The sequence below is a fragment of the Cucurbita pepo genome, chromosome 19, assembly GCF_057944985.1.
Source record: "Cucurbita pepo subsp. pepo isolate OVF chromosome 19, ASM5794498v1, whole genome shotgun sequence".
NCBI classification, from domain to species: Eukaryota; Viridiplantae; Streptophyta; class Magnoliopsida; order Cucurbitales; family Cucurbitaceae; genus Cucurbita; species Cucurbita pepo.
Window position 1 is genome coordinate 755,981 of NC_141816.1, and position 20,007 is coordinate 775,987.

At 41.3% G+C, this 20,007-nt stretch overlaps 4 protein-coding genes across 4 annotated transcripts; all 4 read left to right on the forward strand.

Annotated features, from left to right (window-relative positions):
• Positions 1-1,341: 1,341 nt before the first annotated feature.
• Positions 1,342-2,440, forward strand: LOC111781136 (polygalacturonase inhibitor). Its single transcript, XM_023661583.2, has one exon. It carries the CDS (start codon positions 1,392-1,394, stop codon positions 2,382-2,384), a length of 993 nt encoding a protein of 330 aa, XP_023517351.2. The 5' UTR covers positions 1,342-1,391; the 3' UTR covers positions 2,385-2,440.
• Positions 2,441-5,192: 2,752 nt separating this feature from the next.
• On the forward strand, positions 5,193-9,060 carry FTIP1 (C2 calcium/lipid-binding plant phosphoribosyltransferase family protein). The gene is made up of 3 exons (XM_023661785.2): positions 5,193-5,687; positions 6,480-7,379; positions 7,745-9,060. The coding sequence occupies exons 1-3, from the start codon at positions 5,193-5,195 to the stop codon at positions 8,705-8,707; spliced, it is 2,358 nt and encodes a 785-aa protein (XP_023517553.1). The 3' UTR covers positions 8,708-9,060.
• Positions 9,061-10,628: 1,568 nt separating this feature from the next.
• On the forward strand, positions 10,629-11,708 carry LOC147786567 (polygalacturonase inhibitor-like). Its single transcript, XM_087120208.1, has one exon. It carries the CDS (start codon positions 10,629-10,631, stop codon positions 11,634-11,636), a length of 1,008 nt encoding a protein of 335 aa, XP_086976334.1. The 3' UTR covers positions 11,637-11,708.
• A 5,624-nt stretch (positions 11,709-17,332) lies between these two features.
• Positions 17,333-18,604, forward strand: LOC111781283 (polygalacturonase inhibitor). The gene is made up of 2 exons (XM_023661788.2): positions 17,333-18,062; positions 18,252-18,604. Exons 1-2 carry the CDS (start codon positions 17,344-17,346, stop codon positions 18,529-18,531), a joined length of 999 nt encoding a protein of 332 aa, XP_023517556.2. The 5' UTR covers positions 17,333-17,343; the 3' UTR covers positions 18,532-18,604.
• The last annotated feature ends 1,403 nt before the right edge of the window (positions 18,605-20,007 follow it).

The window sequence follows — 20,007 nt, forward strand, 5'->3', positions numbered from 1 at the left end:
TCACAGTTTCTTTACTCGAATGATATAATATTTCTACGTCATGGTTCTCTAGCCATCAACTCGTCTCATATGAGTTTTTTTGCGTGAAGAGATACTTCAGATTTGGAATTTCTCTCTCGATAGGCAATGCCTCCAAATCTTCAGGACAAAAATTATTGTCACTAGCTCTAAATCATACATCGAGTAATTGTACTCTTTCAATTGGTAGGATGTGTAAGTCACAAACTTGTCTTGTTACATCAAAACACAACACATCCTTTCTTTGAGACATCGCTATATACTACGAATCCTTCTGTCTTTGTTGGCACTGAAAGCACTAGAGCTAAAACTAGACTTACATAAGGTAGTGAAAAAATTCTCTCGGTCTTTGTTTTAAGGGTAAGAACTCCCATTCTTAGTCAACTTGGTGAGAGGGGTAGTGTAACGGCCCAAGCTCATTGGTAGCAAATATTGTCCTATTTGGGCTTTCCCTTTTGGGTTTCCCCTCAAGGTTTTGAAGACGTGTCTCTTAGAGAGAGAAACTCCTCTAGATACTGTCCTCTTTGGGCTTTCCCTTCCAAGTTTCCCCTTATAGGCTTCCCCTTTACGTGCCTGTTAGGGAAAGGTTTCCACACCCTTATAAAGGGTGTTTCGTTCTCCTCTCCAACTAATGTGGATAGCTCAAAGAGTGTTTCGCCTCGAGCCCATTCCCTTCGGGTCCCAGCGTCCTTGCTGATACACCGCCTCGTTTCCACCCCTCTTAGGGGCTTAGGGTCCCAACGTCCTTGCTGATACACCCCCTCGTGTCCACCCCCCTTAGTGGCTCATCCTCCTCGCTGGCACATCGCCTAGTGTCTAGCTATGATACCATTTGTAACGGCTCAAGCCCACCGCTAGCAGATATTTTCCTCTTTGGGCTTTTCCTTTCGAGCTCTCCCTCAAGGTTATTAAAACGCGTCTACGTCGGCTAAGGAGAGGTTTCCACACATTTATAAAGAACATTTCGTTCTCCTCTTCAACAGATGTGGAATCTCACACTTGTAAATCTTTCTTATACATCATATCTATAAGATCGCTCTCATTCGAACGTAGTCATAGTTCATTTATGTACCTCTCTTTTACATGGGTATCACAAGTCCACCCACGAGCAAAACACGCTTCAAGTTTAAATGGTTATACAATCGATTCGTGTTGAAAAAGAAAAGCCAAATCCAAACCAACCTCTTCAGTTCTTGTTGACTTCATAAAGCCTTCTTTACTCCATCATCCACATGAGCTGAGCTACTACGCGTCTTTAGCTGTCAGTCCACAGTCCACAGTCCACAGTCCAAAGCCTTCACCAGATGCATCCTTGAATCCCAAATCATATATATCTCAGCTACTCATCATCTCCACCTTCCTCACTCAAATCCATGGCTTCCAATCTCAACCTCCCATGCCTCTTCCTCTTCTCCATCTTCATCGCCATTTCTGTTGCAGAACTCTGCCACCAAGACGACAAGAAAGCTCTCCTCAACATCAAAAAGGCCTTCAACAACCCCTACATCCTCACCTCCTGGGACCCTCAAACCGACTGCTGCCATTGGTACTGCGTCAAATGCAACCGAACCACCCACCGCATCACCTCCCTCACCATCTTCGCCGACGACCGCCTCTCCGGCCAAATCCCACCCTACGTCGGCGACCTTCCATTTTTAGAAACCCTCATGCTCCACAAACTCCCAAATCTCACCGGACCCATCCACCCCAACATAGCCAAACTCCATAACCTTAAATTCCTCGACCTCAGCTGGAACAGCCTCTCCGGTCCCATCCCTGATTTCCTCAGCACCCTCTCCAACCTCTTCGTTCTCAGCCTTTCCTTCAACAATTTCAACGGAACCATTCCAAATTCTCTCTCAAAACTCCCAAATCTCGGCGGTTTAGAATTGGACAGAAACAATTTGACCGGAGAAATCCCAGATTCGTTCGGTTACTTCACCGGAGAACAAGCCCCGTCTCTGTATCTTTCACACAATCAACTTTCTGGGAAAATCCCATCTTCCTTGTCGAGATTGAACTTCACTTCCATTGATTTGTCCCGCAACAAGCTTAAAGGCGACGCCTTTATGATATTTGGGTCAAATAAGACCGTTCAGATCGTTGACTTGTCGAGGAATCAGCTGGAGTTTAACTTGTCGGAGGCTGTGTTTCCTCAGAGCTTGACTTCGTTGGATGTTAACCATAATAAGGTGTTTGGGGGTTTGCCTCCGGAGATGACAAAGCTGAATTTTCAGTATTTGAATGTGAGTTATAATCGGCTGTGCGGTGAGATTCCTGTTGGTGGAGAGTTGCAGAAGTTTGATGTTTATGAGTATTTTCATAATAAGTGTTTGTGTGGCGCACCGCTCGGTAGCTGCAAATGATGGAACTTTGCACGCAGCTTTGAGGATAATGAATAAAGTAAGAGGATTTCAATGTGTTCCTTTATTGCAACTTATTAAAAGTCAACTCTAATCATTGGGGTTGACTCGATCTAACACGAAGATCCAAGTTTGATTCGAATTAAGTTTAGTGAGTCTATGACACTGTATGAGTTAGATCGTGTAACTGCACAAGTTTATCGCTAGCAAATATTGTTTTCTTTGGATTTTTTTTTTAGGTTTTCCTTCGAACGCGTCTGATAGAGAGAGAGGTTTCCACACTCATAAAGTGTTTCGTTCCGTTTTCCAACTGATGTGAGATCTCACAATTCACTCCCCTTTGGAGCTTACCGTCCTCGGTGACACTCGTTCCTCTCTCCAATCGATGTGAGATCTCACAATCCACTCCCTTCGGGGCCCAACGTCCTCAATGACACGCTGCCTAGTGTCCACCCCCCTTTGGGGCTTAGTGTCTTGGCTAGCACATGGCTCGGTGTCTGGCTCTGATACCATTTGTTATAGCCCAAGCCCACTACTAGCAGATATTGTCCTATTTGGGCTTCCCTTTTGAACTTTCCTCAAGGTTTTTAAAATGTGTCTGCTAGGGAGCACACCCATAAAGAATGTTTCGTTCCCCTAGCAGAAGCGTTTTAAAAACCTTGAGGGAAGCTCGAAAGGGCAAGCCCAAATATCTGCTAGTGGTGGGCTTGAACTGTTACAAATGGTATCAGAGCCAGGTTACTAAGTGATGTGCCAGTAATCCCCAAAGGAGTGGACACGAGGCGGTGTGCCAACAAGGACGTTAGGCCCCAAAGAGGAGTGGATTGGAGGGTCCCACATCGATTGAAGAAGGGAACAAGTGCCAGCGAGGACACCGGGCCCCAAAGGGGGTGGATTGTGAGATCCCATATTGGTTGGGGAGGAAAACGAAGCATTCTTTATAAGAACCACCACAACTTGGGTCATAATACTTACCCCGAATCAACCTCTATAACATACCTATTTCTACTTCACCTAAAGGGCAATCTTCCCATTAGGGACGCACAATGAGAACCCGTACTGGCCCAACCTGAATTATAAGGATTATGTTAGGTTAGATAGAATTTTTGGATATATTAAGTTGATTTTTTATGACCCTATCCAGTTCAGGTTGGATATGGGTTCGGGGTGTAAAAGACCAAGTTAAGAACAGACTCAACCCACCTTCTTCTTCCTTGGACCGTAGCCCAACACAGTGTGTATATTATTTACGGGCCCAACCCGATTACTTTCTTAGCCTAATAGAGTAAGTATACTACACAATACCTACTTCCTCACACAACCTAGTGAGTTAGTGAGGCAGCCAGTCGATTGTCCACATCAAACTAAGTACTTATTTCCAATCTGCATCGGCAAGACATTTCCTACTTCTCAAGTACGTGCCCTCGCCATTCGTCTCGCATTGCCACTCTATTGCACAATTATCATCTTTCCCTACTCGGTCACTTTGTCAAATTAGAGCATCTTTTAAAAGAAATACGAGTTAGATAACTACCATTTAAATTTTTGATGCTCTTCAAACTTTTCACGAAATTCCTGTTTAGAATTCTTGGATCTCACGTTGGTTAATGAAAAGAAAAAACTTATTGGGACGAAGTATTCTGAGAAAACCATAAGAATTTATATCTTCAAAGTGGACAATATCATATCGTCTAGATAATACTAGACAGATAGATACGACTATTTAAAAGAATGTTTAATGGTATGCTTTGTTCGAGTGGAGGATCGTTGTTCTTATCAATTCCTACCTATGCTAAAAATTGTTAAAACACTATTTCTTCGATGTGATTTACCTGTCATTTAAAAAGACGTATAATTATTTGATTTCAAAATTAAAAAGTATTTATTATAAAGGAATAAGAAAAAAGGACAATAAGAAACAAAAGTTAATGGGAGAATAAAGGAGAGGAATAATGTGGAAAAATTAAAATGTTCCTTTTTTGCTTTTCTTCAACTCCTACCATTCTTTATCATTTGTGTCTTCCAAAAATTTCCTTTATAGCTGTTCTTGTTTTCATCTCAGCTGATTTGGCCATGGAATTTCAAACAAAGGTGAAAAGGAAGGTTTGAAGATCATGGAGATCGTGATATTCGTAATCACTTTTCGTGTTAGATTGAAGCAAATGACTTATGTCGGTGGCACATATAGTCATACCTACATCCACACAAGCCATTTGCTTCGGCTAAAATATGGCTATGCCGACGCAAATTGGTGGGTCGAAACAAATACGCCCATTACTTCGCTTAGTCAATCAATCAAGTTGAGGTAGCTCACGACATGCATAAATGATTGAATAGAGCCATCTTGAATTCATATTGTCTGCGTGCAAAACCCCATCAGATTGATAATACACAATCATTGAATCGTTAAACAAAACTATCAATGACTAATTCGATTTTAACTAGTTAAATTAGAAGATGAAAAGTTATGTCGAACCCTGATGCTAAATCTAACTGTGCAGTGATTCGAGGATCGGACCGGTTGGAAACAAACTATAATAATTGTTGAGCTTTTGTATTTGAAAAGATTGTAGCTTTCTACCTCTTTAAGCATATAGTAAAGCATATGAAGAATCCCATATATTCCTACTTTGAAAACGCAACAAAAAAAAGCTTATCTTTGTCCCTTCAAAGTGGGCTATTGATTCCCTTTTGGACAACTATATCTTCCACTCCACTTTGGCACCTTATTACATGATTCTCTACTCTTTTAACGCCTCTAAACCTCTCAATCTAAACCAACCCTTAACAAGACTTTGAACATAGTACCGAATGAGCTCACCCGACAAGGAGGACTACAAGCTGAAGGACACGAAACCGCAGCTCGGCGAGCGATGGCCGCACGGCGGTATACGCGGTGGAGGCGGGTGGATCACAAGCGAGAGAGCGACGAGCACGTACGATCTTGTGGAGCAAATGTTTTACCTTTACGTTCGTGTGGTGAAGGCAAAGGACCTACCGCCGGACCCGGTGACAGGGAGCTGTGATCCATATGTGGAAGTGAAGCTGGGGAATTACAAGGGAAGGACTCAGCATTTTGAGAAGAAAACAAACCCTGAATGGAACAACCAAGTGTTTGCTTTCTCTAAAGAGAAGATTCAATCCACTGTTCTTGAGGTTTTTGTTAGGGATAAAGAGATGGTGCCGAGAGATCAATATGTTGGGAAGGTGGTGTTTGATCTGAATGAAGTGCCCACCAGAGTCCCACCGGATAGCCCTTTGGCGCCGCAGTGGTACAAGTTGGAAGACAGACAAGGCGTCACCAAGGTGATGTTAAATTACTACTCAAACATGAAAATTTTGTCTTTTGAGAAAAGTTCTAGTTTTTTTTTCTTTTGTTACTAATAAATTTTGTATGATTTATTGGAAGAAGTTTCAAATTTAGTTTTTCTCGTACAAAATTAGGTTTCTACATCCTTATAAGAAATGTTTTGTTTCTGTTTTCAACTGATGTGGGATCTTACAATCCACCCTGCTTGGGAGGCCAGCGTTCTTGCTGGCACACTACTTGGTGTCTAGCTCTGATATCATTTGTAACGACTCAAGCCCACCACTAGTAGATTTTGTCTTATTTGAGCTTTCCCTTTTGGGTTTTCCCTCAAGGTTTTAGAACCCATCTTCTAGGGAGAAGTTTCCACTCTTATAAACAATGTTTCGTTCTCCTCTCCAACCGATGTGGGATCTCACAATCCACTCCCTTTGGGGCTTAGCGAGTCGAGCCTCAATTAAGGGGAGGCTCTTCGACGGATCCATAGGCCTCAAAGGAGGCTCTATGGTGTACTTTGTTCGAGGAGAGGATTGTTGAGATTTTGGGAGAGGAATCTCACCTCGGCTAAGTATGGGGTTGATCATGGGTTTCTAGGTAAGGAATATATCTCCATTGGTATGAGACATTTTGGGGAAACCAAAAGTAAAGCCACGAGAGCTTATGTTCAAAGTGGACAATATCACAATGGTCTGTGATTCCTAGCATTTATTTGGTCAATATGCTTTATTTTGAGATAAAATGCAAAGGTCAAAGATATTTTTATTAATTTAGTCGTAAATTTGATATCACAGGTGAAAGGGGAGATCATGCTCGCGGTCTGGATGGGAACACAGGCCGACGAAGCCTTCCCAGACGCATGGCACTCCGACGCGGCATTCGTTCATGGAGAGGGCATCTATAGTATAAGGTCAAAAGTCTATGTTTCTCCAAAGCTATGGTACTTAAGAGTGAACGTAATAGAAGCACAAGACGTCGAGCCACAAGATAGGAGCCAACCACCACAAGCCTTCGTAAAAATTCACGTAGGAAATCAAGTGCTCAAAACAAAGCTATGCCCAACAAAAACCACAAACCCACTTTGGAATGAAGATCTAATCTTCGTAGTAGCTGAGCCATTTGAAGAACAACTTGTTTTAACTGTAGAAAACAAAGTGTCATCAGCAAAAGATGAAGTCATGGGACGACTCATAACACAACTCAATGGCTTTGAGAGACGTTTGGATCATAGAATTGTTCATTCACGATGGTTCAATCTTGAAAAGTTTGGATTTGGTGCACTAGAGGGTGACAAAAGGCATGAATTGAAGTTTTCTAGTAGGATTCATTTGAGGGTTTGTCTTGAAGGAGCTTATCATGTCATGGATGAATCTACAATGTATATTAGTGATGTGAGGCCAACAGCTAGGCAGCTTTGGAAGCAGCCAATTGGGATCCTTGAAGTTGGGATTTTGAGTGCTCAAGGGCTTCAACCCATGAAGAAAAATGATGGCAAAGGGAGCACGGATGCTTATTGTGTGGCCAAATATGGTCAGAAATGGGTTAGAACAAGAACTATAACTGAGAGCTTCAATCCCAAATGGAATGAACAATACACTTGGGAGGTTTATGATCCTTGCACGGTTATTACCATTGGGGTTTTCGACAATTGCCATTTGGGTGGTAACGATAAGAACGACTCGAGAATTGGAAAGGTACGTAATCGCTAATATAACAAAAAGCTTATCGATTTCGATATTATCTCTGTGAGTCATTATAAAAAATAGTTATTGACTTGAATAAGTTTAGGAAAATTGTTAGTGGTCTTTAACTTTGAAGAGAAAGTTTAGAAAACTGGTCGTATTTTCTCTACTATAAATACTCCTGAGATGTATGCTCTTAACAACAACAAAGAGAATTGAAAAATTAAGCGTTTAAAGTCTTTTTTTTTTTTTTTTTTTTGTTTAAGAAGATCTCTCCCCTTAAGTTGTTCTTTTGGTTTTTTTGATTTGTTTCGACATATTTCGATCGTGGGTTATATCCAACAATGTTTAAATTGTTTGTTCGTATTGTTTAACAGGTACGTATAAGACTTTCAACACTCGAAATGGATCGAATCTACACCAACTCATACCCGCTTCTTGTGTTACAACCATCCGGGTTGAAGAAGATGGGAGAGCTCCAACTAGCTGTGAGATTTACATGTCTTTCCCTAGCACACATAATCTATCTCTATGGCCATCCCCTCTTACCTAAAATGCACTATCTCCACCCCTTCACCGTCAACCAAGTCGATAGCTTACGATTCCAAGCGATGATCATAGTAGCGGCGAGACTCGGTCGAGCCGAACCATCTCTAAGAAAAGAAGTCGTAGAATACATGCTAGATGTTGATTCCCACATGTGGAGCATGAGAAGAAGCAAAGCAAACTTCTTTCGAATTGTTTCGCTCTTCTCAGGCGTCATTACCATGAACAAATGGCTCGGAGAAGTTTGCCAATGGAAGAATCCGATAACATCGATTCTCGTTCACATCCTCTACTTCATCCTTATATGTTTCCCCGAACTCATCCTCCCGACAACTTTCCTCTACATGTTCCTCATCGGCGTTTGGAACTTTCGGTATCGACCGAGGCATCCACCGCACATGGATATCAAGCTCTCTTGGGCCGAGGCAGTTCATGCAGACGAGCTCGACGAGGAGTTCGATACTTTTCCAACGTCGAAAACGCAAGATGTGGCGCGAATGAGGTACGATAGGCTAAGAAGTGTTGCGGGACGGATTCAAACAGTTATAGGAGACATTGCGACTCAAGGGGAAAGGTTTATGGCGCTGCTTAGTTGGAGGGATCCAAGAGCTACGAGCCTTTATGTTTTGTTTTGCCTTGTTGCGGCCATTGCATTGTATATTACGCCGTTTAAGATTGTGGGTTTGGTTGCGGGGATTTATTGGCTTAGACATCCTAAGTTTAGGAGTAAGATGCCATCGGTGCCTAGCAACTTCTTTAGAAGGCTTCCTTCTCGAGCTGATAGCATGCTTTGATGGATCATCTTCGAACCTCCCCATTTTTAAAACCTAATTCTTGAGAGAGATGTATAATTTTACCCTATCGTTCTTCGATTTCTTATGATTTCTCTCGATTTTCTCTCACCAACCTCGTGTCCTGTGCATAAAATTTTGATATAATAAATCACCCATGTCTGATAGTTTCTTAGCGTACTTGAAATTTTCTTAGAAAAATGCACTCATTTATGATAATCTACTGATAGACTTAAGATTTGATAGAATGATACACCCGTGTCAAATTTGAGCCTGCTTTGTAGTCTTCATGATCTTCTGCAATTGCACGACTTCCTACATATGATTAGAAAATAGTTTCTTTGGGAGTTTGGACATATCATTTGTCTTATGAACATATCCTTGTATTATTCTGGGTAGAGAACGATTATCTAGCCAAATTTACTAACTATGAACTTTCTTTGCTTTCTTCGAAGTACTGGGTTATAATTCAAAGCAATTTCGTGGATGTTCTCATATTCAAACTTTGGTTCAACCAAAGCTTCTAAAGTGACATGTTATGTCTGAAAGTAACGGTTCTTGAACAAACCTTAAATGAGGAACAACATAATTGTAGGTCGAAGAACGTGCAACCAATAGTGTAACAGTGGATGACTCCTTGATTTGAATACCAACTTACCTCTTTTGGGGAATAAGTTCTTTATGGGTATGAAATCATCACCAAGAGAAGAGGAGAATATTGCTCAACCGTTATTGGAATAGACGTAACAACCTATAATTTAAAAAGTAAAACAACATACAGTCGCTCGAAGTTCGAGATTTCTTACAAATCGTCAGAAATCTCACAAATTGAACTAGTTCACCCACTTTTACTAATTTTAACACCCTATTCTTAACACGTCTTATCCAGGTGTTATAAACAATAAAATAACCCATTTATATTCTTCATCTTGAAATAAATCAAACCTATGCCTAAGCATTCATTTGATTTTAAGAGTTTGAAACAAATTCACAAGCAAGAAAAAAGTGACCCATAAAACTTCTCCTTCAAAACTATTTCTCTTTTTATTTCTCTCATCTCCCAAAAGAAAAGAAAGGACAACAAAAATGGTAAGTAGGTCCGCATATAATGGAAAAAAAAGACAAATAAACAAGCTAATAAGTGTCAGAAAAACATGCTCTTACTTGGGAGGGCAAGATGGTAATTTCATACTATCATCATATCAATTGTGTACCGTATGTTTGTGAATTAGGTTGCTATGACATTTTTTTAGAGCTAATCCAGTCGGTTGAGTTATAAAATTTTTCAACTCAAACAACCTTTATTAAATAATGAATTGACTTAACCTAACCTATAACATTTTCGTACGATTTCAAGTCATTTTGTAACAGTCCAAACCCACTACAAACGTACATTGTCCGCTTCAGCCCATTACATATTGCCATCAGCCTCATGGTTTTAAAATGCGTCTCCTATAAACACAATTTAGCCCTACTCTGACCAACGCCTCGTACCGTCCAGTGGCTGGCTTTGATACCATTTCTAACGGCCCAAGCCCACCGCTAACAAATATTGTCCGCTTTGACCCATTACATATCACTGTCAGCCAGACACATTTTAAAATCGTGAGGCTGACGACGATACACAACGGACCAAAGCAGACACTATCTATTAACGATGAGTTTAGGTTATTACAAATAATATTAGAGCCAGACAGCGAGCGGTGTGCTAGCGAGGACGCTAAGCCCCCAAGGGGATAGATTGTGAGATCACAGGTTGTTTGGAAAACGGAACAAAACATTCCTAATAATGGTGGAGAAACCTCTCCCTAGCATACACATTTGAAAACTAGAAAGCTGACGGCGATAATGTAATGAGCCAAAACAATCCAGCTATTATAAATCCACAACTATCCCACTTCCTAATTCATTCCTACCATCAACAATGGTTCGTCTAAGCCTCAAATCTCCACTTTCATCCACCATCTCTCTCCTCCTCATCTTCATCTTCTTCACCATTTCATTTGCAGAACTCTGCAACTCAAACGACAAGAAAGCTCTCCTAAACATCAAGAAAGCATTCAACAACGCATACTACTTCGCCTCATGGAAGCCCGAAGAAGATTGCTGTACTTGGTACAGCGTCCAATGTGATGAGATCTCCCACCGCATCATCTCCCTCACTATCTCCGTCGACAAACAAATCTCCGGCCAAATCCCGCCGCACGTCGGCGACCTCCCATACCTCCAATACCTCACCTTCCACAAGCTCCCAAATCTCGTCGGCCCCATCCAACCCGCCATCGCCAAACTCCACAACCTCAAACACCTGGACATAAGCTGGACCAAAATCTCCGGCACCATCCCGGACTTCCTCTGCTCCCTCTCCAACCTCTCCTACATTAGCCTCTCCTTCAGCAATCTCTCCGGCGCCATCCCGAGCTCACTCTCCAAGCTCCCAAATCTCTCCTATCTCCAATTGGACCGGAGCAAACTGACAGGACAAATCCCAGATTCTTTCGGGGACTTTAAGGCTGAAAATTTCAACCTTTATCTTTCCCACAACAAACTTACCGGCAAAATCCCACCTTCCTTCTCCAAAGTGGACTTCAGCGCCATTGATTTGTCAAGGAACAAGCTTGAAGGCGACGCCTACATGATATTTGGAGCACACAAGAAGGCTTGGAATGTTGATTTGTCGAGGAATTTGTTGGCGTTTGACATGTCCAAGGTTGTCTTCTCAACGAACTTATTTATGTTGGATGTTAACCATAATAAGATCTTTGGGGGTTTGCCGCCGCAGATGTCGAAACTTAGTCTCACTTCTTTGAATGTGAGTTACAATAGGCTTTGTGGTCAGATTCCGAAGGGTAAAAAGTTGAAGAGATTTGGTGTTGATTCGTATTTTCATAATAAGTGTTTGTGTGGTAAACCACTTGAGAGCTGTAAGTGATGATCCATTTCTCATTGTCGTGTGGGATTTCAAGTTTCTATTAATAAAAGTGTTGTGTAAGCTTTCTATTAAGTGTTTCATGCTCTAACTTCAAATGGGTCATTTTCGTTAATCGTTTCATGAGTCGGTGTTTACCTAGACGAGCTCTTATAGTATCTCATGATTAGGTTAATCGGGTCTCCTTTGGTAGTGATATCTCATCGTTGACTCATCTGATAACACTAGTCACTCGGGTTTCTGTACAGGTCCTAGTGAACTCTATAAACTCTGATGTGATGGCTAACTCCGGGATTCAAAATCCAAATTTGGCAACTCAAGACCCTAGCAATCCTTTGCATCTCCTACGAAAAATCTACATTACCTGGGGGTCTTAATCTATTTGTTAGCCATTAACACTGCTACTACTGAGGTAGATCTTGTAACCATGATATCTCGAGGCTCTACCTCTTTGTGCATGCTTCACAAATAATCCATAGATAATTGTGCGTATGTAACTTCATCTCATCAATACTTAAATCGAGCAACCCCTACAAAAATAGGTTTCTATATTCATATAATGTCTGGGTCCAACCTTTCCTCTATTAGTGCTAAAGTAGGCCATAACTCGACCCTATTGTTGTAGTCCTTTTCTCAATGTTCATTGGCCTACCGTAAAAGTTTCATAGATGTAACTTTGTGAACATGTTTGTCCAATCTTGATGACAGCCCAGAGCGCAGTCAATATTCCTAATAATCACGTGTGCTACTGAGTTTGGATCTCTCCTTCGAGGTCCATAGTAAATCTGTCATCTCTTGGACAATCTTTCACCAAAAATTTTCTTTTACACGTGACTCATAAGTGGCATAATGCATTTATTGCGCACCTACAGGTCCATAAACTTGAACTTAATCTTTGAGGATTCCAACCTACCATCTTTACCGTCATGATCTGTAAAGCTCGTCGCTCAATGCCACTATGATAAAACTCTTCAAGGATAATGACATGTTCGTAGAGTGTGACCTCACATTTGTTGTATGAACAAAATCTTCCAAATAGACATGTATAACACATGCTACTCTAATTTAAACTTGCTACATTGGGATGAAAGTGATGGAACATTTAGCAAAAAAATGAACTAACTGATAAAGCAGACAATGATTTTGACTGCTCTTGCAGCTTTGTGAGACAGCCGTACATCATCCAGCCTTGCATTATTTTTATGCCAAAAGTTAAAAAGAATAAAAAAAAAACAAGAAATAATTCAAGAAGTCATATTCAACATTTAAATTATCAAATTTCTCTTACAAAACTAGATTGATTTAAACATATATTTTAGACCAAAAGACTACATGTTTGATCTATCATCTCTGCACGTATTGAACCAGATATAAATAGACACACGATTAAAAATAGTACATTCATGTTCCGTTTGAAAATGAATATTAATTGGTGTTTGATATACCATTGATATACTAAATACTACTAATGCAACGTCCCATGCCGAAGATTAGAATCGAGATTTGTAATTCGGATTCGACACCTAATGGCCTCGATATTCCCTTGCATCCCCTGCGACATGGTCACTTTACTTACTTCTCGCTTCTATGAGTGAAGACTATCCCCACAGACCAATACGAGTCTTTTGAGCATATTTTGTTCTCATTCACATGTATGCCAAGAAAATTCTTAGGAGATCACCCAAAGTAAAATTGCTCCATGTAAGGCATAATTAACCATGAAGTTCCTATGATTGAGTTAGAGAAAAGAAAGGTGCATCTAGTTTCATTTCCTTTATGTCTGTCTTAGTCATCCTGTCATCCTATCATCAAGATGCTCTCAAACGAATGTGGTCTTGATTCGTTCATGTACTGTATTAGTAACTTTCCCTAACTTTCCCTGTGTGACCCAAGTTAGGGCATTAATGTGATGGTTCAAGAGTCATTCTTGCTCAATAAGTGGTTGGGGGTTGGGCATGAATTCATTGCTGTGCAAAGAAAACCCTGAACTTGAAGGATAACCGATAGTTGCCTCTTGGATCCAATAGGGACTAGTGGGAACCATCATTTTTTTTATGACACCCGAGTAAAGGAGAGGTACATAAATGACCTAAGGCTACATTCGAATAAGATGGATCATGAGGATAGGATAGCTAAGAAATGTTTACAATAATTGATAGTCACTACCTATACCAGCAAGGTGCACCTTTTAGGAATTTTCCTGAAACGCATGTGAGTGAGTCAGATGATGTAGAAGAATGTCAAGTCCATCAAGTTCCAAATTTGGATTTCAAATCTTGATGTGAATCCTGCGCATGGAACGTTACAAATGGTATCATAGTAGTAGCTCTCCTAGTAAGATATAGTTAGAAGACAAACTAAGGCGGAAGCTTGTAAGCATGTGACATCTAAGTAAAGGTAGGGTACATGAATGAACCGAGACCACATTCGAATGAAAAGCGGTTCTGAGGATAGGATGACTAAGAAATGCTCAAACGAAATGAAAGTTACTACCTTTACTACCTATACCAACAAGGTGCACCTTCTTTTTTTGGTGGTTCAATCATAATGTGATATCCCACATTGGTTGGGGACGAGAACGAAACACCCATTATAAGAGTGTGGAGACCTTTCCCTAGCAAACACGTTTTAAAAACCTTGAGAGGAACCCCGAAAGGGAAAGCCCAAAGATGACAATATCTGCTAGCAGTGGGCCTGAGTCATTACACATGGTATTAGAGTCAGACATCGGACGATGTGCCAACAAGGAGGCTGTTTCTCGAAGGGAGGTAGACACGAGGCGGTGTGCCAGTAAAAACGCTTGAACCCGCAGAGGGGTGGATTTGGTGGGAGTCCCACATCGATTGGAGAAAGGAACGAGTGCCAGCGAGGACGCTGGGGCCTAAAGGAGGGTGGAGAGAGGAGAACGAAACACCCTTTATAAGGGTGTGGAAACCTTTCCCTAGTAGACGCATTTTAAAAACCTTGAAGGGAAGCCCAAAGAGGACAATATCTACTAGCGGTGGACCTGAGCCGTTACACATAAGAACTCCATAGTTAAGCATAGTTTATATTAATGACTTCAAGGATGTACAATAAGGAATAAAGAATGTAGAAAGTACATTTTCAACGCACTGAGTAGTGGAGTATATATATGGTTCATCATCTACCATATATAACTTTACAAGATATGATTTTTTACTATACATTGACCATTTATTTTATATGTCAACTTAACTTACGTTGCTTTACCATTTACAACCATTGAATAAGCTATAAATAAGTAGCATGCTCCATAACCTAACAATTAAGGTTTTGCACAACCTCAATTTTCTAACCGAGAATTTCATTCTCAAATGACCATCAACATCTTCATTTGATTTTCAAGCCGATATGATTTTCAAGTTCAGCTTTCCACTTCTTGAAGGTGGCAAACACATCTGATTTATGTTTCAGGAGATAAATTCACACCTTCCTACTGAAATCATCGATGAAGGTGACGTAGAACTTTGATCCACCAAGTGATGGAACTAGAGATGGTCCCCAAATGTCTGTATGAACCATTTCCAACCGCACTTTCTTCAGTTCTCTAGCAGCCTTTGTGAAGCCAACTCATTTCTGTTTGTCCATAACATAGTTCTCATAAGAACTCTTATCAACAAATTTCAGACCTTCTAAAAATTCTTCCACTTCATTCCTTTGATGCTCATATATCCAAGTATGTTATGCCATAAACTTGAATTTGAAGCACTCTCAACAACAACAATCATCTTTATACACCAAGCAGTGGTGTATAAGGTTCCATATTTTGTGCCACGTACTACCACCATAGTGTCACAACCATACTATGAAGAGAGTAGGTTGTGACCTTCACGCCATGACAAGCAAAGTGGCGTCCCTCAAGAGACGCCCATCCGGCCATATGCGGGCCAATATAGAAGAGTGCCATGATGTGATCGAGGAGGACGATGCATCATCCAACACACCACCACGCAAAGTGGGCATTGAAGACATGTTGAGACATAAGCAAGACAGAGCATCAGAATAGACATGAAGGGCAAAGATAGGTTGTTGAAGGGTCGGGTAGGGCCCAGGGCCTTAACCTCAAAAGTCGGGGTTTTGGAAGGAATTTGGGCATGCGGTTCGGGAGTTAAGTCCGTCCATATGAAATATGAATGCTCGCCAAGTTTGGTGTCAATCGGACATCGGACGGAAAATGCACGACACTATATGACACCTCACCTAAATCATGTCTACACTTGGTAGAATGAAAATGGCTCAAAATGTACTATAGGGGTACCATGGTGTCAGCTCTCCACCACCCCTGGGCCCTGTGGCCTAAGTGAGCTACCCTGTGGCACATACGTGTGTCACAGTGTGGGCGAGCATGCTGAGACGAGTGTCTCGAGCGACTTCATTTGAAATGGGTTTTTGAAGGACAGTACCGGACGGCACGGGTGTGCCGGTATTGCGCCCTAGCCCACGTGTTGGAGGTTGCTACATACACCCGCTATCCGGTACGGTATCCGTAAATGACTCGGCATGGGCACGGGAGGGCCTATGCCTCGATGGATGGATGTTCGGGAAGTCCCGATGAGATGAACGACACGCGGGCCCATTCTCGATGGCATGACCGAATGAGTTATGATGGCCGACGACATCCCAAGACTCGGGATGGCGTCAAGACATGGACCCTGTCGATGGGGCTCGAGATGGCAAGACGAGATGCGACGTTGTATTGAGAGACCTTAGCCCGAGCAGAGGCAAGGTCAAGCCGAACGAGTTGGCCTAGTGTAGAGGCAAGTCGGATGTGTCGCAGACAATTGAACATGCACGCGCAGGCGGCGTGCGTGGTCGAACAAGCTTGGATTCCGCACAAGCGATGTTCAATGGGCGAAGATAAACCTCGCCTAAGGTCCGACGAAGCCGCAAAGCCGGGGCGAAAAATATATATGGGGCTTCACTCCCCTCAAGGCTAGTCGTAAGCGTGTCAAGATCACGACGCCGCACGGCAAAAAATGTAGGACCGTGACACATAGCACCCCCTAACAACTTTGACAGTGAATCTTATATCAACTATCTAGATCATTATAGCACCCTAGAGGCCCATGATCTGTTTTTCTTTTCATATAGGTATTTCAAAATCCTCTCATTATGACCATCTCGACTAATTTAGCTTCTTGTCCCGAGTAATTTAGCTTCTTGCCCTAGTTCGGATCAATCTTACTAGAGAAATCTCTCAAATGGCTTTATCTCCCCCTTTTCTTTTCCTTTCCATTTTTGCTCCACTCTTAACTCCTCCATATTCCTTCCTTCTTTTCCATTTCTTGTATTTGTATTCCCATGTGAGCCACCTCTCAAGTCTTTTTCTCAACCCTTTCTTTCCTTTCTTCCATACACACCTCACCGACCTTTAATTTCCCTCCACCACTTCCCAATTCATGATTACATCCCCAACTTCTCTTTTCATCATTATTTACAATTTATTTTGGAGGGCAAAAAGGTAATTTTTCAAATACCATTATATCAAAGAAGTTGGAAGGCTAGGTTTCTAAAAAAGAAAAGAAAATAAGCATAAATAAAACGTGCTCTTACTTTGGAGGGGCAAAATGGTAACTTCCATACACCCATTTCATAATTGATATCCATTGTCGGTCAAACTTAGTTATATAAATCCATAACTCCCCTACTTCATAATTCAACAATTACATCTAAGCCCTTGTCATCAACCATGCTTGTTCTCACCCTCAAATCTCCTCTTCCTCTCCTCTTCTTCTTCCTCTTCTTCACCATTTCATTTGCAGAACTCTGCAATCCAAACGACAAGAAAGCTCTCCTAAACATCAAGAAAGCATTCAACAACGCTTACTACTTCGCCTCATGGAAGCCCGAAGAAGATTGCTGTACTTGGTATAGCGTCGATTGTGATGAGAATTCCCACCGGATTATCTCCCTCGACATCTCTACCGACAATGAAATCTCCGGCCAAATCCCGCCGTACATCGGTGACCTCCCATTCCTCCAATCCCTCATGTTACACAAGCTCCCAAATCTCGTTGGCCCCATCCAACCCGCCATCGCCAAGCTCCACAACCTCAAACACCTCGATATCAGCTGGACTAATATCTCCGGCACCATCCCGGACTTCCTCAGCTCCCTCTCCAAGCTCACATACATTCGCCTCTCCTTCAGCAATCTCTCCGGAGCCATCCCAAGCTCCCTCTCCAAGCTCCCAAGTCTCGAATTTCTTCAATTGGACCGTAGCAAACTAACAGGACAAATCCCATATTCTTTCGGGGACTTTAAGGCTAAAGGTTTCTACCTTTATCTTTCCCACAACAAACTTTCCGGCAAAATCCCACCTTCCCTCTCTAGAGTGGACTTCGAATCCGTCGATTTGTCAAGAAACAAGCTTGAAGGCGACGCCTCCATGATATTCGGCGAGCACAGGTAAGAATATATGCTAAAACCACCCCACCTAGATGGTGGAGAAATTCTATATTTATAATCATCAAATAAATGGACACTTTAACTATAACAAACAGAAATATCATATCGAGATATTTGCCTATAATTAAATGTCAAATATAATATATATATGATAAACTATAATTCATGACTAAATATCTTTAACAACAGGCACACCTGGAAAGTTGATTTGTCGAGGAATTTGTTGGAGTTTGACATGTCGAAGGTTGTGTTTTCAACTAGCCTGTTTATGTTGGATCTTAACCATAATAAGATCTATGGGGGTTTGCCGCCGCAGATGACGAAGCTCGGTAATCTTAACTCGTTCAATGTGAGTTACAATAGGCTTTGTGGTCAGATTCCAAAGGGTGGAGAGTTGCAGAGATTTGATGTTTATTCGTATTTTCATAATAAGTGTTTGTGTGGTGCACCACTTGAGAGCTGCAAGTGATGATACACTTCTCATTGTCCTGTTGAAATTTCAAGTTTCTATTAATAAGAGTGTTGCGTAAGGTTTGTATTAAGTATTTAATGTACCGATTGGTATACAAATTCTAGCTCTTCCTAAAGTTGGAGAATATTAAAGATGTTTCATTATGGTCAAAACGTGCGAGTGCAATATATTATTGTGATGATTGGTGGCTTCGATGAGGACAAAGAATAGACCATAATTGAAAGTTGCAACACATATGACAAATGCACAATTTGATAAGGCAATTGAAATCCATGTTGGGAGATGAGACCCGGTTAATCATGGGTTTATAGTAGGAATACATTTCCATTGGTATGAGGCCTTTTGGGAAAACCAAAAGCAAAGCCACGAGAGCTTATGCTCAAAGTGGACAATATCATATCATTGTGTAGATTCGTGATTCCTAACATGGTATCTGTGTCAATAGAATCTTGAAATATTGAGCAAAGAATTGTGGGCCTCAAAAGTGTAGTCTAAAGTAACTCAAGTGTCAAACAATAATGTACTTTGTTCGAGGACTCTAAAGAAGAAGTTGGCCTCGATTAAGGGGAGGCTGCTCGAGGGCTCCATAGACCTCAAGGGAAGCTGCCTCGAAGGTGTAGTCAAAGGTGACTCAGGTGTCAAACAAAAGGTATAACTTTGTTCGAGGGCTCCAAGGAAGGAGTCGAGTCTTGATTAAGGGAGGTTATTTGAGAGCTCTAGAGAAGAAGACCTCAAGGGAGGCTCTATGGTGTACTTTCTTCGAGGGAAGATTATAGGTAAAGGCCTCAAGGCAATTCATGATTCCTAACATTTTTACCATGCTTTGGACTATACACAAGATTCAGACTAGCATATTGTTGTAACATCTAATGCCCAGGATTCAGACTCTAATACCACATTATCTACTTTTCTTGAAATACTTCTAAAAGTGAAAACATCCCTACAAACTTACGACAGGTTCCTTTAGCCTGCTTTGTCCTCACTCACAACGTTTTTTAGGAAGTCACCCAATATAAAACTATTTCCAGCTAAAAATCCTTAACGTTGGAGTTCTTATGATTAAGCATTAGTTGACAATCATATCCTCAGAATTACTCTCATTCAGATGAGTTTCGATTCATTCATATACCTCTCCATGATTCTCACTCATTTTTGGCTCAACGTCTTCGTCTCAAATAGACGTACGAAGAAGTTGCAAGTCATGGAAGTCTATATTGAGAGCTAGGAGCGAGGGAAATAGTCGGTCTAGTCCAATCGAACCAGTTTGATCTGCTTTACTTCGATGTTCAATCTAATTTTGACGGTACTCATAGAACCTATTTGAGGAGTTTTAGAAGAACTCAAACCAATCAGTGCAAACAATCATACAAAATTTCTGTAGCAACAAGGAAAACATGAAACCTAGCTTTGAATGGTTCTAGTAATAAAACCATTTATTTGACTTCTAATCCAAACAAAGGAATCATTAACTCC

What these genes read in the sequence shown, in the direction of transcription:
- LOC111781136 (XM_023661583.2), top strand. Translation starts at nt 1,392, where the DNA reads ATGGCTTCCAATCTCAACCTCCCATGCCTCTTCCTCTTCTCCATCTTC.
- FTIP1 (XM_023661785.2), top strand. Translation starts at nt 5,193, where the DNA reads ATGAGCTCACCCGACAAGGAGGACTACAAGCTGAAGGACACGAAACCG. An exon ending in ACAGACAAGGCGTCACCAAG is followed by an intron (nt 5,688 to 6,479) that starts GTGATGTTAAAT and finishes TTGATATCACAG; the next exon opens with GTGAAAGGGGAGATCATGCT. An exon ending in ACGACTCGAGAATTGGAAAG is followed by an intron (nt 7,380 to 7,744) that starts GTACGTAATCGC and finishes ATTGTTTAACAG; the next exon opens with GTACGTATAAGACTTTCAAC.
- LOC147786567 (XM_087120208.1), top strand. Translation starts at nt 10,629, where the DNA reads ATGGTTCGTCTAAGCCTCAAATCTCCACTTTCATCCACCATCTCTCTC.
- LOC111781283 (XM_023661788.2), top strand. Translation starts at nt 17,344, where the DNA reads ATGCTTGTTCTCACCCTCAAATCTCCTCTTCCTCTCCTCTTCTTCTTC. An exon ending in ATGATATTCGGCGAGCACAG is followed by an intron (nt 18,063 to 18,251) that starts GTAAGAATATAT and finishes CTTTAACAACAG; the next exon opens with GCACACCTGGAAAGTTGATT.